The sequence below is a fragment of the Desarmillaria tabescens genome (assembly GCF_030435595.1).
Source record: "Desarmillaria tabescens strain CCBAS 213 chromosome Unknown EV420scaffold_34, whole genome shotgun sequence".
Lineage (NCBI taxonomy): Eukaryota > Fungi > Basidiomycota > Agaricomycetes > Agaricales > Physalacriaceae > Desarmillaria > Desarmillaria tabescens.
The window spans coordinates 327,798-342,423 of NW_026848333.1; the positions used below are offsets into that span (position 1 = coordinate 327,798).

General features: G+C 48.4%; 6 protein-coding genes across 6 annotated transcripts; 4 read left to right on the forward strand and 2 right to left on the reverse strand.

Moving 5' to 3' along the window:
* The first annotated feature begins 355 nt into the window (after nucleotides 1–355).
* EV420DRAFT_728302 (uncharacterized protein) lies at nucleotides 356–1,857 on the forward strand. The gene is made up of 6 exons (XM_060483238.1): nucleotides 356–653; nucleotides 702–950; nucleotides 999–1,100; nucleotides 1,235–1,384; nucleotides 1,439–1,582; nucleotides 1,633–1,857. Exons 1-6 carry the CDS (start codon nucleotides 513–515, stop codon nucleotides 1,666–1,668), a joined length of 822 nt encoding a protein of 273 aa, XP_060327561.1. The 5' UTR covers nucleotides 356–512; the 3' UTR covers nucleotides 1,669–1,857.
* On the forward strand, nucleotides 1,858–3,310 carry EV420DRAFT_728303 (membrane bound O-acyl transferase family-domain-containing protein). Its single transcript, XM_060483239.1, has 3 exons — nucleotides 1,858–2,750; nucleotides 2,800–2,827; nucleotides 2,882–3,310. The coding sequence occupies exons 1-3, from the start codon at nucleotides 2,047–2,049 to the stop codon at nucleotides 3,242–3,244; spliced, it is 1,095 nt and encodes a 364-aa protein (XP_060327562.1). The 5' UTR covers nucleotides 1,858–2,046; the 3' UTR covers nucleotides 3,245–3,310.
* A 1,860-nt stretch (nucleotides 3,311–5,170) lies between these two features.
* Nucleotides 5,171–7,916, reverse strand: EV420DRAFT_1561586 (MFS general substrate transporter). The gene is made up of 15 exons (XM_060473868.1): nucleotides 7,504–7,916; nucleotides 7,411–7,457; nucleotides 7,247–7,357; nucleotides 7,163–7,194; nucleotides 7,029–7,110; nucleotides 6,887–6,915; nucleotides 6,710–6,838; nucleotides 6,610–6,662; nucleotides 6,470–6,560; nucleotides 6,320–6,414; nucleotides 5,951–6,194; nucleotides 5,880–5,901; nucleotides 5,733–5,830; nucleotides 5,522–5,679; nucleotides 5,171–5,470 (listed from the first exon to the last, which is right to left on the reverse strand). The coding sequence occupies exons 1-15, from the start codon at nucleotides 7,740–7,742 to the stop codon at nucleotides 5,311–5,313; spliced, it is 1,590 nt and encodes a 529-aa protein (XP_060327563.1). The 5' UTR covers nucleotides 7,743–7,916; the 3' UTR covers nucleotides 5,171–5,310.
* Nucleotides 7,917–9,746, forward strand: EV420DRAFT_1337840 (NAD(P)-binding protein). Its single transcript, XM_060468891.1, has 6 exons — nucleotides 7,917–8,355; nucleotides 8,407–8,515; nucleotides 8,565–8,623; nucleotides 8,674–9,032; nucleotides 9,088–9,171; nucleotides 9,223–9,746. Exons 1-6 carry the CDS (start codon nucleotides 8,043–8,045, stop codon nucleotides 9,646–9,648), a joined length of 1,350 nt encoding a protein of 449 aa, XP_060327564.1. The 5' UTR covers nucleotides 7,917–8,042; the 3' UTR covers nucleotides 9,649–9,746.
* A 215-nt stretch (nucleotides 9,747–9,961) lies between these two features.
* On the forward strand, nucleotides 9,962–12,025 carry EV420DRAFT_1561588 (uncharacterized protein). The gene is made up of 5 exons (XM_060473869.1): nucleotides 9,962–10,471; nucleotides 10,529–10,678; nucleotides 10,727–10,756; nucleotides 10,807–11,121; nucleotides 11,176–12,025. Exons 1-5 carry the CDS (start codon nucleotides 10,448–10,450, stop codon nucleotides 11,728–11,730), a joined length of 1,074 nt encoding a protein of 357 aa, XP_060327565.1. The 5' UTR covers nucleotides 9,962–10,447; the 3' UTR covers nucleotides 11,731–12,025.
* A 734-nt stretch (nucleotides 12,026–12,759) lies between these two features.
* On the reverse strand, nucleotides 12,760–14,398 carry EV420DRAFT_728457 (uncharacterized protein). Its single transcript, XM_060483240.1, has 4 exons — nucleotides 14,114–14,398; nucleotides 13,778–14,057; nucleotides 13,347–13,717; nucleotides 12,760–13,178 (listed from the first exon to the last, which is right to left on the reverse strand). Exons 1-4 carry the CDS (start codon nucleotides 14,220–14,222, stop codon nucleotides 12,889–12,891), a joined length of 1,050 nt encoding a protein of 349 aa, XP_060327566.1. The 5' UTR covers nucleotides 14,223–14,398; the 3' UTR covers nucleotides 12,760–12,888.
* Between the last annotated feature and the right edge of the window lie 228 nt (nucleotides 14,399–14,626).

The window sequence follows — 14,626 nt, forward strand, 5'->3', positions numbered from 1 at the left end:
ACGATACCACGACAAATGATCCACCTTCTGCGCACCTCCTTTCTCTCCGAGTCCTGGACTCTTCCTGTTTATCTCAACCTTGACATCGTGTTCCACGTATTCTCCTTCCTAACCCTCACATTTCTTTCTTTCTTTTACTCTTACAGTTCCTGTTCTCAAGTCTGGAAATAATGTACTATCGATGCAAATGTGTAAGGGGAGATGAAACGGCGTCTCGATGCACCTAGATTAAGCTGTACTTGGGGTTTGGAGTGGGTAGAGTTTCATGGAATACTTTGTTCCCTTAGTGACTTTTTTGATCTCGCATCAAACAATAATATATATATATAATATCAAGTCCGTCCTAACTCGGTGCCACTAAGACCCCTTTTCTTCTTACTCCCATCATCGACGGTGGCCACCTTCTCTACGCTGTTATTTCCCGGTCAATCACGACGATATCGCGCTAGGTAGCGCTAGGCGTCTCTCATTCATTCATTCATTCATTCTTGAGCTTGTACATCTGCAGTGGCATGGCTACATCCAGTGATTCAAATTCGACGATACGGTCAGGTTATGTCAGTTTGAAGACAAGGGGAATCTTCACCAGCTGGATCTGGAAACGAAAGTGGTTGGTGCTGAAACAAGAGACGCTGGAGATATGCAAATCTCAGGTACGGATTAGTAGTATAATTTTGAGTTTGTTTTGACATCTCTTGCAGAAATCGTCGCGCCCACAAGGTACTATCAAGCTGAAGGAACTCAAAACCGTCGAGCGTACCGACTTGAAGCCGTGTTGCATCCTTTTGGAGACCAAGAACAAGCGGTACTTCCTGGATCTCAAGACAGATAACGAGCTGTATGGGTGGCAGGACGACATCTACAACCGCAGCCCATTAGGTGCCAGCCTTCCTTTCAATTTCGTGCACAACAAACACGTTGGGTTCGATTCTCTATCTGGGAACTTTACGGTACGTGTGTTATGTTATGCCGCTGCTCGTCCTTACCGTGGGTCTTAGGGCCTCACCGAAGAACTGGAAAGGGCACTGGCAGAGCCGCCGCCTGCAACTCCCCAAGACCCCAAAGAGGATCAGGTCCAGGCGCGGAGTTCCTTGATTGTCGTGAGCAAGCCTTTCAATGTCAAGCATCACGTCCATGTAGGGTTTGACCCGGTGACCAAGGGGTTCACAGTATGTCATTTTTCTTCTTATCCGACCTATGAGCGACGTGTATTAATCGCGCATTCATCGTTTAGGGCGTCCCGGAAGAATGGAACAAGGATTTAGCCAAATCGACGCCTTCCAAGATCAAAAGAAAGCCGGTGCCCCAGGTTGATGTCGGCAGTCCGTACGACTTTGCGCACAACGCTCATGTAGGGTTTGATCCTATAACTGGAAACTTGATTGTAGGTTGCTCGTTCTTGGATGTCTATTTCAATTATTTAACATCATTCTCTAAGGGTCTGCCGGAGGAGTGGAGCAAAGTGTTGTCAATTACTTCGCCGAGTCGTGAGGACTACGCTAAAGGTCCGGAGCCTATCCTGGCCCTTTGCAACAAGAATAAGACGTTGGTACCCGCCATCGACTCTAAGCGGTCGTCGCTTGTGAGTTTCTCCGTCTCTTGTCATTCATCTCATATTGACAATCTCACCAGCGAGTAACCGTAACAGGATCCCATGTTTCAGCTTGATGGAAATGTCTGGTAATGACTTGTGATGTACGTCGGTTGCTTATTTATGTGTCTGTGTACTACATACGGACTGCTGTATTTCTATTTCGTCGCTTTCTGGAATGTTCATTGGTTCTCATCTCAGATTAGGTGCGATGTTCGAACGTTCACAGAGATGATTATCTCGTGACTGCACCTTCGCTCCTAATTGAATATCAATGCCATCCAATGTGAACGAGCAAGGAAGCAAGAACTAGCGCGTTTCACAATCTTATCTGCGCGGGGAACGCGGCTCTCTGGTTTAAAACTTGCTTCTATCCGGGGCAAACGCCGCCACAAACTAGCGGCAATGTCAACGTACTCTCGCTTGTGGCCATTGTACGGCGTTGCGTGGCTACAATGGGTGGAACATCGACTTTCTATCACAGCGATCCTAGACTCGCAACGGCGGCCCCGCTAAACACATGGCTCGCGCTTCTCGGAATACTTACCACCCTCGTACTCTCCATTTCGGTTAAACCCTGCAAGTTTCGGTTTCTGTTCGTGCTACCTGTGCTTCTCCTTGCCACGTATATCGTCTCCCACGATGAAGGCTCGCATGCGATGGCCGTGAACATCATCGTTTTCGATTTGGCGTTGCGAAGTGTTGATTTTATGATCCTCACGGATGTTCAGCGGGTCCTGAGGCATAAAGACCAGCCGAAGGATGAGGATATCTCGATGGCACCATTTTACAAGCGCCTCACATGGGGCCTCAGCTTGGTGTGCAGTCCTCGGGGCGTGGGATGGACACACGAGCCCATTTTACCCCCAGTAACACGCAATCGAACGCGATTCCTTCTGGAGCAGTCATTCAGAGTGATTTGCTGCATTGTGCTGTCGGACATGGTTGCAATTCTTGCGCCGTACCATGCTATTGTCTCAAGATGGAGTGGAGCAGTGTTAGGCGGGGGGTTGATTGGCCTGTCGGCGTATTCTACCCTTGGAATGGCGTATGGTTCCCTGACGATCGTTGCGGTCGGACTTGGCCTGTGGAGACCAGAAGAATGTCCATGGGTGTATGGCCGTTTCCGCGACGCGTATACGTATCGAAGATTTTGGGGGTGGGTTCCGTTGTTTCATCGAAGTGCGTCTTATGGCTGATTGTCACAGGCTTGTATGGCATCAGGTATTCAGAAGAGTACGCAGAATCCATCTTATACCCTTTGGGTAGTCGGTTTGACTATTCTTACAGCCTTTTACCTCACCGGGTCGTTATCTGAGTAGAGAAGTGTTCAAACTTCCTCGAGGAAGTCGCGCTTCTTCATTGATTCAACTCTATTCGGCGTTCTTTCTCTCCGCTGCGTTGCATCTTGTGATGACCTACGGAGGGGTCAAAACCTGGGAAGTAGACGTTTTCATCGTATTCTTCGCGCAAGCAAGTGTTGTCACCTTGGAAACGGTGATCATTTCCCTTGGACGGCGGCTAGGTATTCCCGAGCACCAATTTTGGCGATACGTTGGATACATTTGGGTCGCAGGGTGCGGAACGGTTTTGACCCAGCCGGTGGTACGCTTTGCCTTCAGGGAAAGTCTTATCTTACCCACTTTGGGATGATATTCCTCCGGTATTGGTGTGCTTAAGCTAAGAGCTACCTCCTGTTCGTTTGTGCCCTTCGGACTATCCCAATGTTGATTCTTCTTTCACTGCATATACCATTATCACTGTTCCACGATCCTGAACAAAGCACTACTTATTCGCGATCAAGCGTAGGCTCCCGCTGAGACTGGTTCTTTGAGGAACCGAGGACATACTCGTGGCGTTCCAAATCTCTATGTCGATTAAAGGGGGTGGGCCCGGAGGACTCGTGCACAGAATACACTGGAATGCAGGACACCAGGACAGGAAGAAGCAAGCGAGAGATGGATTACCATACGAATGTCCCCGCATAGTTCCCCCAAATACGACTCGACGCCGTACACCACATCGAAGCCTTCTTCTAGGGCGGCTATTCAATCAGCCTTAACGTTCGTCAAAGAGGATAGGGAGCGGCGTCTAGCTAGGCTGCGTCTTAAACAATAACGAAGGAACGGGCTTCCAGGTAAGCATCAGAGTGATGAAAGTTTGATATCGCCCTTCATTGCATCCGGAGAAGAACCAGGTTGAGAAAAGGCCGCTCAGTAAAAATGGATGCTGCGTGAAAATGACGGCAAGTACGTCGTGTACCGATTCCCGAAGCCCTAACGCTCAGCCTTTCTGAAACGCAGCGTAGCTGAATAGGACTATGCTCCTTCCCCATTTCATTCGGACTACGGCGCGTCCTACCCACGTATTGTGGAGGGGTCTTCATTATAGCGTTGATTTCCTATTACGGTTCTCTGAATGCTGAAGAATTCTTCTGCCAGCTTCAATCCTAGGGGTTGGGCGTGGCATGGATCTTTAGAACACTTTTATGAAGGAGGGCCGAACGACCGCTGCCGTAATTTCGGAATAGACAGATCGCGTTATCCTTGCACCGCTTGAAGGCAAAAGCAAAGAAATGCTCGTAAATCCGAATCACTTGATGACCGTGTTTCTAGCACAAGCATAAACCTCCGCGCGTGGCGTTTAGTACTTTCCTGTCGACGAACGGCCGTAATAAAGAATGATGCCTTTTGACGATGCATGGAGACATGGCAAGGTAGAAGGGGCGTGGGAAAGAATTCAGAGGAATAGCAGATGACAACGCGTCTGTGCGTGGGTCGGCAACATATTTGTGATTACGACAACAGGGATCGACTACGGACTGAGTTGAAATGATGAAAGAAGGAAGAAAGAATAGTTTGGGGAACGTTGCTGGAAACTCGCGCCTTTTATACCCGTCGGAGGGTGGTCGGGACATACGTCATATCATGGTCATAGAAGGCGGGAATGTCGGCACTATCCTTACTTGGAAGGAAGTCGCGCAAATTCTTCCGGACGACGTCATCAACCACGACCCTAACCGTTTAATTGGTAGTGAGATTGACATGCACTTGCCCCTGTCCTTTACTAAATGTTTACTGTAGAATCCGCGAGAATAATGGCAGGATGATCAAATGTATCTGTTCGTGTTCTGTAAACCAGGCCCAGTGTCCTTCAAGGTGCTTCAATGTCTGGTATGGTCCTGTGGCACCTTAGCTCGTAGCGGTCAGAGGTTAGGAAATCGGTATTCGGTCCCAACAAGGAACACCGGGGTTCTGTGCTGCCACGAAACGTGTCACAGACCATAGAAGCACCGTGCCGCTGTGATATTCACCGGTTGTGAGCTGGGAACGTCTCACGGGTTTGATACTGCCACGGGGACAATTTACGGTTATCACAGTCAATGATAAGTGCCCCATGGGAGAGTGTGATAGTATGATTAGCCTTTGGAATCAACCTCCTCATTTATGCTGTCCAGACAGACAATTTCCACCGTTGTAATCAATGTAATCACTGTTTGCCCAGTCAGGTCATTACTAACTAGAGCGGCGTTCAGAGTAGAAGTAGGCCTATAATTCTCACACTACTATTAGTAATTTACTTGCAGATATTAACGTTATCTTTAAGCCGTGTCAAGCTTTGGGTCTCCAAAACACAAGGCGCCCTATCGTTAGAATACATGCGTGATCCAAATTCATAAGACATAGATAAAATCTTCGTTTTGTCTATCCGTCAGGTCGTCAAGACTTGTCATTCCTGGCCTCTCCCTCATTGTCCTCATTGACATCGTACTCGTCGTTTTTCTGCAAAGACTTGTCCGTCACATTCTCTGCTTTTCCCATCTGACGACGTTTTGCGGCCTGTCCTCGGTTAAGGAACGCAAGATAGGCAGCAGTTATCCTGAAGAATTCTTAGAGAAATCGATGGTTATAGACCAGGTAGAAGACATACAAGGTCAGAACTGAAAGCAATATCCAGCAAATAATACTATCACAAGAATTAGCAAAGTACCATGTGCTCATTTTGAGAACTATGACGACGCACTTGGCAATAAGTCCCCTATGATAGTAGGGCTTCTGGTCTGTGGTATACAAAAGGGGACCGACAATCTGTGGAGAAGTCTTGAATTCGATGAGAGGCCAGAGTCCGGGAATGTCCTTACATTTCCGGCGCACTGTGCTACGAAGATTATACCTGTGTTACATAGCTTCTTGGTGTGACCAGCAGTATTCTGCGAGCTCCAGGTATATAACATCGGTTCTGAAATAAGCGTTAGCGCGAGAAACATAAGGAAACGCAAATGACTGACGAAGAGCGGTGAAGAAGGAGAGCTATGGCAAATCAACATCGTCAACCAGCACGAGAAACGGCAATACGTACGACATAATAACATCCCAATAGAGAATTTCGATATTCGACCCCCCGTCCCAGTGTATAGAGCGCCGAAGCACCTGCAATGGGGGGCAGTGTCAAAGCGAAAACTACAGGCCATTTCAGTCTAAGTCGCGTCGAAATTTCCGCAGCCAATAAGGTGACGATAACTTGCAATGCGTTGAAGGGAATATTAAATAGAATGGTGTTGAAACTGTCAAAGCCGAAACCCTCTGAAGTTACATATGAGAAGCTGATTATCGAAGCGAGTTTAAAAGAACATACGGATAATCAGTGGGCCAAAGGCACTGATACCGCCGCTTGGGAGACTGGATACGAGTAAGACAAGGGACAACATGACGTTGAAGTGTCTCTTACGCGCAAAGGAAGAGCAGGGAAAACCACAAGTACGTCTTGAGGTCGAGAAATACCTCCAGCACTTGTCCCCATTTCCAAACCTTGGTCTCGGTACCCTGTAGTCGGGCATGCATTACATCACTCAGAGTAATCAAGAACGTGTATAGATACCTGGTTGTTGGCTCGAAGACGCTCGATTGCAATGACTTTCTCTTCTTGATTAAGGAACCGAGCTTTTGTTGGCGAGTCTGGGAGAACAAATCTGGTTTAAACGTCAGGAATGGGCTATAGATATAACAACAGTTGCGTACAACACAACGGGGGAGCAGACTAAGGTCAAGAGACCAATAAAAAGAAAGATAGTCTGTTGACTTTGTGAGCTCGTACATTCATAATAAAATGTATACACACCTGGTATGTATGCAATTTTCCGCCGATGTGCCCAAGACCCCATGAAAGCAAAGAACCGACCATTCCGGTTCCTCCATTCATGGCCATCCACATGGACAATCTCATCGTTTGCTGGCGTCGGCGCCACCACTAAAATTCAAATGAGATCATTTCGCGAGTTGGAAGAGTCTATTATACCATTTGAGTGATCGTCATGAAGCAGGGCGCTAGGATTAAAAAGTATGAGTCATCGTCTGAAGGGTAGCAAGAATTCCTGCTAGGCGACCATATTTGGGTTTATTGGTAGCATATATCCACTGTGGCATGATGATTGACATACCGACTGTAGCTTCGAATATACCCAAGAAAAACCGACCTGCGAGGAGGCCCTTAAAATCGTGCGCCGCCGCAGTACACGCAACCTACTCGAAGTATGAGTCCCCAGAAGCCTTCCTGATTTCTGCTTAAACGTACTGCTGCTCCCCACAAGAAAACGTTAACGAAAACTGAGGAAATATGCGTAAAAATATGAGCGGACAGAAATCGTATACAACCTACGATATTTGGCAATCGGCAGCTTGACCAAGAAGTACGAAGAAGCGGGCTGCCATACTAACTGAGCTATGTATACAATGCTGCTGAGCCAGCTGTACTGCCTTCCGACCAGTCCTAGACAAATTAAGGTAAGCTAATCGAGTCGCGTAAGAATGTATGCCACGAACCTGTTTCAGCAACAATCCCAAATACCGAAGTGTAAGAAAGCGAAGATCTAGTCGGGATTAGTACAGACGGAATCGCAGGACAAAACCGCTTACTTGTCCAGTTGCTGCAAAAAGTACACAAGAAGAATGACAGGCATGAGCCACCAGTCGATCTTTCGGAGTACTCGTTTATTCTCTTCGGGCGTGATTTCTTTGTGAACAGTTTTATCACCCAGGATGGCTAGGGCCGCGTCACCATCGGCAACGCGTGGCGCTTGGCTTTCCAGGTCTGTAGGAGACGAGACATTCTCTAGGTGAAGTTGTCTCTCTTTGGAAGGCGCTGGGGATGGCATGACGCGAAAAAAGAGGAAATGTCCGAGTCACTGAAAATCCCCTGCGGCCTCTACATTCACCTATGTTATATAAATAGCGCAACGAGTAGGGGTTAAGGCTGCGTGACAGAACAGGTCGATTCTGTGCAGTCTTGAGCATCATTATGATGTATTGATTGGTAAAGGGATGTAGTAGGGCCAAAATTGACAGAGATCAAAAATGTCTCAAATTACTTTCCACGGTCCGCGGTTCGGACCGCTTGCCGCACCTTGAACCTACATATACTCGTCCAGCGATGCGAAGCCTGCATCTGCGCTGCGATGGGCAACAATTCCGAACAAAAAACAGTGGGAGGTCGCGTGGCCATCATTGGTACCGGAAGTCGCGCAGCGATGTTCGTCCGGGGCATCGTTGAGCGTCCTACCAGCGCTGTGGTCGCTATCCTTGAACCTAATGCTATCCGCGCCGCTTACTACAACGATCTCCTCAAGTTCTTGGGCGCCCCGACTGTTCCTGTGTATAAGCCGGACCAGTTCAAAGACATGCTGACGGCGGAAAGAGTGGACGCCATCGTTGTTACTTGTATAGACGCTTTGCACCACCTATACATCATTCCAGCACTGGAAGCCGGAGGTAAGAACTGCAACCTGAACAGTTTCGACTTTACTAATCGGCACATCTCAGTTCAAGTACTCACCGAGAAGCCTATGACCACCGATGCCGATAAGTGCCGCGCTATCTTGGAAACAGTGCAAAGAACCGGTCGTCATCTGACAGTCACTTTCAATTATCGGTCAGCCGTTTTGTTTCGATATGGGTAACCTTTGTTGACTCAGAGACAGGTATAACCCCGTTCACGAACTTGTCAAACGAACTATTGCGGAGGGAAAGATTGGGACAGGTAGGGTTTATTTTTGTAGACGTCGAAAGCTATTGCTGACCAGTCTTCAGTAATTTCAATCCACTTTGAATGGCTTCTTGATACCGTCCATGGCGCAGACTACTTCCGTCGCTGGCATCGACAGAAAGGTAACTCGGGCGGGCTTATGGTGCACAAATCCGGACATCACTTCGATCTCGTGAACTGGTGGATCGACTCAGAACCGGAAACTGTCGCTGGAATGGGTAAAACCGCGTTCTATGGTAAGGAGGCAGGAACGATAAATGGCTGGGCAAAAGATTATGTGCGAGCTCGAGGAGATGACGAAGCCAAGAAGGATCCTTTCGCCATGCATATGGAGATGGACGAGACGTTACAGAAGCTTTATGCCGAAGCTGAGGGAGAGGACGGCTATCATCGTGATATGAATGTAGGTGTGCATTTCATCAGCCGGTGCTCGCTCTAACATCCCCTCTCATTGACAGGTCTTCGGACCTGACATCGCTATCGAGGATGACATGAGCGTCATGGTGCGCTATAAGTCGGGCGTAACTCTGACATACCACCTGGTACCTCTTTTTTTCTTGATTATATTGCCATAGTCACTGAACAGCCTCTAGACAGCCTATTCCCCCTGGGAGGGATACCGTGTCATGTTCAATGGTTCCGAAGGTCGCCTCGAACTTGATGTCGTCGAGTCTGAATATCGCTTTCCCAGTGATGGAGAGGGCTTAGGCGGACTTATTCACGGCACCAACTCGCTACCTCATGCGGGAGGTGCGACCGTCACCCTCCAACGATTGTGGGAGAAGCCTCAACGGCTTCCTGTCAATATTGATCACTCCGCACACGGAGGAGGTGATACTCGTATGCTCAGTGTATTATTTGGAGCGAAGCCGGGCCAAGAGGTCGATATAGGTGATGCATCCAAGCAATCGGCCAACGAGAGGGATGGCGCAATGGCGCTCGCCGTCGGAGTGTGTGCTAATGAAAGCTTCAAGACGGGAAAATTTATTGATGTGGCGACCCTGAATCTTCCATTATAACGGTAATTTATTGTGTAGGAATATGCGAAAATTTCTCAACCCTTTATAGTTGGTTTGCATGTACTTACTGAAGCATGATAAACAAATTATTTGACAGGTCTCCACTGCGTCATCCTAATTAGCAAGACTTGGGTCTTTTAGCTTATATCTGCCTTTGTCTTTCCTTTGTCCGATTGCTTAGGCTTCATATCAATTTCGGTATCCATGTCTTCTCACGCGGGTGTGACACTATCGAGGGGGAGTTCCCGAAATAGCAATAACGTTCAGTCTGATATCACTGATCGGAAGCGGATGCCGGAATCCTTCCTTTGTTCCTCCATATTCATCGCAACATCAGTGCTTCGACCCCGCCTGCAATTTGTCCATGGGCGCCGGGCGGATCTTGGTATATTGACTTGGCTGCTGTGCTGACGTCTCCCTTGGCAGGACTCGTAACAAAGAAAGGCTCTCGGGATCCTTCGGGAGACCGCCCCATAAGAACTTCAACAGAGCAAGCCCCGCCAAACTCGGATGAGTGGCATCAACGAACAATGTAATGTTCCCGCGTGGCAAACTGGTGGCATTTCGAACTCCGCTACACTTGTTCTCATTAATAGCTGTTTTCGTGAGACTCTCGTTCCACCTTGCGCTACCTCTCTCTTCCTCTCTTCTGGGGTACCTCATCCTAGTTGTGAAAATTATCAACGCTGGACACTCCGCTCGTTTATTTACTTGCTGGCAGCTAGTGCTGGCTTGATGGACTACTGAACGTTCTCTAATTTCTACGAAACACGTTCAACCCCTCCTTACAGGACGCGCCATGAATTACTCATATCCCGGACCTGTGCGTACATTTTTCCTAAAACGTTTCCCGTGTACTCATTGCCTTGTCCCGTTGCAGCGTCACCCATGGACTGATCCTGTAGGGCGCCTCGAAGCCTTATGTATCCTTGAGATTCAGCAACAGATCGCTGGCCACTACATGGAAGCTAGAGAATACTGGAATGAGAATAGGAAGAAGTGTGGAGACGTTGCAGAATTTCCTGAAGGCGTGAGTCCCTCGAGCCCTCGATCCTACAGTCGACTGAAGAATCATTAGCCTGCCTATGGTCCAAATGAAGCGCAACGAGTAAGCAGCTTTTTACACAGCAGCTAGATTTTACTGACAATTATATTCAGATCGTAGAATCGTTCTACGTCGATATAGGTCTCCTTCCCCGTCAGCGATTACGACGTCCACCTTTGGCCAAAGTTGTTGAAGATCCTGTCAACGAGGGTCTCATTGTATCAATATCTACGCTCTCTTCTTCCTCCTCGCGCTCCTCAGCTTGGCGTAGATATTTCCCCAAAACCAAGTTGCCGAAAAAAATATGGTCACAGGTCTGTCGCCGGTCAGTATCGATGTCAATGATCAGGAAATTGTCCAGTTCTTCACTGGTGTCATTTTTCATTGACATCAGTCGAAAATCCAGAGTGGATCCTGATACGGCCGCGGTGCGTTATCCTTATATACTTGTACCGATGACGTTCAGCTCATGCTTCGATTAGACTTCTTCCGAGTCCCCCAACAGTTCCGACCAAAATGTTCCCGAGAGGCCCAGACGTGGTCGCACTCTGAGTGCCCCTGACAGGATGGTCACGATATTCCAGCCGTCCTCTGAACCTCTTCGTAGCATCGACTCTGTGCTCGTATCGCCTGCGTTTGTCTCCTCTGCTTCTTCCTCGATATCTCCCACCAATGGAGCTCCACCATCGCGACCCCGTCGGCGCAATACCGTAAACGACGCAGATACAGTTGTCGCTCGCGCTCGTCTCGCAGAATACAAACCGACTCCGGCACGTCGGCGGGAGCTCATGCCACCGACGACCATCGAAGAAGTTCCTTTTCTCACGGAGGAACAAGAGGCTGCTCTGCGAGATTGGAAAGAAACCATTGCTCTGTGGGATCGTCGTCGTCAGGCCATCGCGAAGGCGGACGCAGAGCTGTATTGGTACCACTTTCTTTGGCTGATCGTCGTGTTAAACTGGTCGATTGTATCATTCTCCGTTATATTTCTCTTCCAGCTCATTTTCAGGCTTGGACGTCTTGCATTCAGACTGTGACTGTCCTTGCTCCTCCACTATTTCTCGTTGTCTTATCCAATTTATTATCAGAGCATCTATTTAGATATCAACAGGATTACCTCGAACACATCCAAGGTTTTCACCACTTCCCGCAATATTAACTCCTCGATAGACTACTTGCTATTCTCTCCTTTCATTACATTATCCAACCATACACAACACACAGTCTCTCGGTATTGTATCAGTAGCACTTTCTGTATCCAAATCCTCCGCAGGTATCGTAGACACCATAGATTTTACCGACGAAAATGAAAATCAAAGTTGGCTACAGACCAGATATTGATTGCTTTTGTGCTAAGTACGATAATTCTATTGTACGTGAGAGGGAGTATTGGTTTCTGCTACAGCCATAGTGATCCTGATTGTTCAATAGGAGAATGGGTCGCGCTGTGGATGACAAGGTGTACTCGGGGTGATGGAAGGGGAGATGTGCAAATTTGAGAATCGCTAGTGTCCATCTGGACTTCGTTGTAGCTACGCATGGAGAAGGGTGACCTTCGTAGGATTAGAAATATCTTGAGAGGCTTCACGTGAAGTCGGTGAAGGCGATAGTCGTGTGGATGTGTTAGGTAGCTGTGAAGAGGGACTCCTTGAACTGTGCCGTGTGCGAAGTTCCTGAGGAGGCTAATTGTGGAAGTGCTTTCTATTCCCGACATGGCACTGGCCAAAAGGGAAGGGTTCGAAGGAGGAACTTTTGGTGGTGCAAGGTGTATAATGACAGGCCAATACGGAGTGTACGTTCGCGAATTTATTGGCTTAACTTGGTATACCGAGGTTGCACATGGGTCACGATCATCACACCCGCCTTAACCTCAACTTTAGCCAGATAAGTCATGCACGACGAACTCACCATTAAACCTATGGGCCAGAATTCGGTCCAATATGACCGGACCCAAGCGCGAATGCACTATAGGCTGTTCTAAAAATAGTATAATGCTCGTGATCGTGCTTTATCTTAGAGAAGCTAGGAAGAGAGAGATTGAAGATTCCATGCCTTTTCTGTAGTCGTTGACGCGTTATCATTCTGACATAATTCAACTATTTCGAACATGGATCATATACGAGCGAACTTAGTAACACATCGATTGAACATTCTCGAGCTGCAGCGCGGTCCATGCTTACTACAGCTACACTTATTCAAACTACATTAATGTCATGATGCAATTCCCACGACGAAACACCATGCCATAAGCCTTTCGTAACCACTTCAACCCCCGCACTCTTCGAGACGAGGTGGATGGTGTACGGCACCTCGAGCGTGCCCTGCTGAACAGTCGACACTGCGTGAACAGTCTGGTGGGGCCCCGCCTTCACAGGGAAATGCGCTGTGTAGGTCTTCGAGAGTGTGTTCTGTGTGCCGAATTTCCATTCGTTGCTCTGGGTCGCTTCGATACTGATCTTTCCCTCGGAGACAAAAGGGATTCCAGCTGCAAAGAGAAGTGTATCAGAACAGGGTTGGATATTCACGATGGTGCAACATGTGTCACGGATGGGACTTTGGGTGCGTCAGAACGACGGATATGCGTCGATGAAGCAACCGTTCGGTCCTGACAGACGGACATACACACGCCCGGAAAAGAAAAGCATGAACACACCTGAGAACTCAGTCCCAACCGTAATCGTGAACCCGGTGGTGTACTCAAACGTCGAAGTGTGAGTGACGTTCTCTGAAAAGTCAAACGCCATCTCCTGCTCGTGGTCGGAGTTGTTCCTAAGCGTCTGGTTCGCCAGAACGTGCGGAGTCACGTTGAGGATCTTGCCAAGCGCGACATCATATTCGACGCTCTTAACAACCATGTCCTCAAAAGCGAAACTGAAGTACTGGTCGGAATAGATGTTAGCCTTGGTGTAGTTCCCGACCTGAGGGTCTAACGTCGTGCGCGAGAAGATAACGACTCCTGTCGCAGGGCACAGGAGGCGGAACAACTTCGCGTATGTGCCGCTTCCCTCTTCGAGGTTGAACCAGCTGGGAGGTAGTGGTCAGCACAATCTATGATAATTCGAGTGCACGACGGTGCAGACGTACTTGTCATTGTAAGCGCCGTTTCCGCTGATGTGTCCAACAAAAGGCTCCTGGGAGGTGCGCGAAAAGAGGACTTTCCCGGTCTTTTTGCTCTTGATAGCGTAGAGTCCCGCACGCGAGCCCGTACCGTGGATAAGCGTAAAAAGCTGGTCTTCGTATTCCGGCCCTTTGTAGTGCCAGACTTCAGGCTCTGGGCTGTTACGCGAAAACAGAACATGCTGGCTGGCATGGCCGACCAGTCTGAAGTAGATGCCTTGGGGTGGGATGTACATCGAGGTCTGGTCTGTGGGGGTCAGCTTTTAGTTGACTTTTCCATTGTGGTTTTAAGTGACGACTGACTGTGTGCAGGAGTGTGTATGTGGACAGGAGATGGCAGTTGGCCGATGAGAAACACCTGGGATGTTTGGTCAGCTTTTATATTCTCACTCAGAGCGCTGAGTATGTCCATTGTCGAGAAGGCTTCAGTAATCAAGTCATTAATCGGTATTTCGGAGACGCGACAGTACCCATAACCCTGTCAAAGGCGGTGTATCATCTGACAAGACGATCCCCATTCGAGTTTCAGGAGTAGACGTACAACCGATGGTACAGGCATGGGAGGGAGGAAAACACCATCTTGTGACAGAAGTGCGCCCTTCCTTTGCTCGGCGCTGATTCCTATATTCCTCAGCTGATCACCTAACAGAATGAGATGACATAAATGTTGGATGCTGGGTGTCAATATTTCAATGCCCAGTGACAAGTCCAGGTCAAGACGCCGCTCGCAAAGCTTCCATGTCTTCCATTGCGATTGTCAAGGATTAGTGAGCTGCGGACAATGGTGAAGGGAAGTAATGAGCGCCAGGGTACATA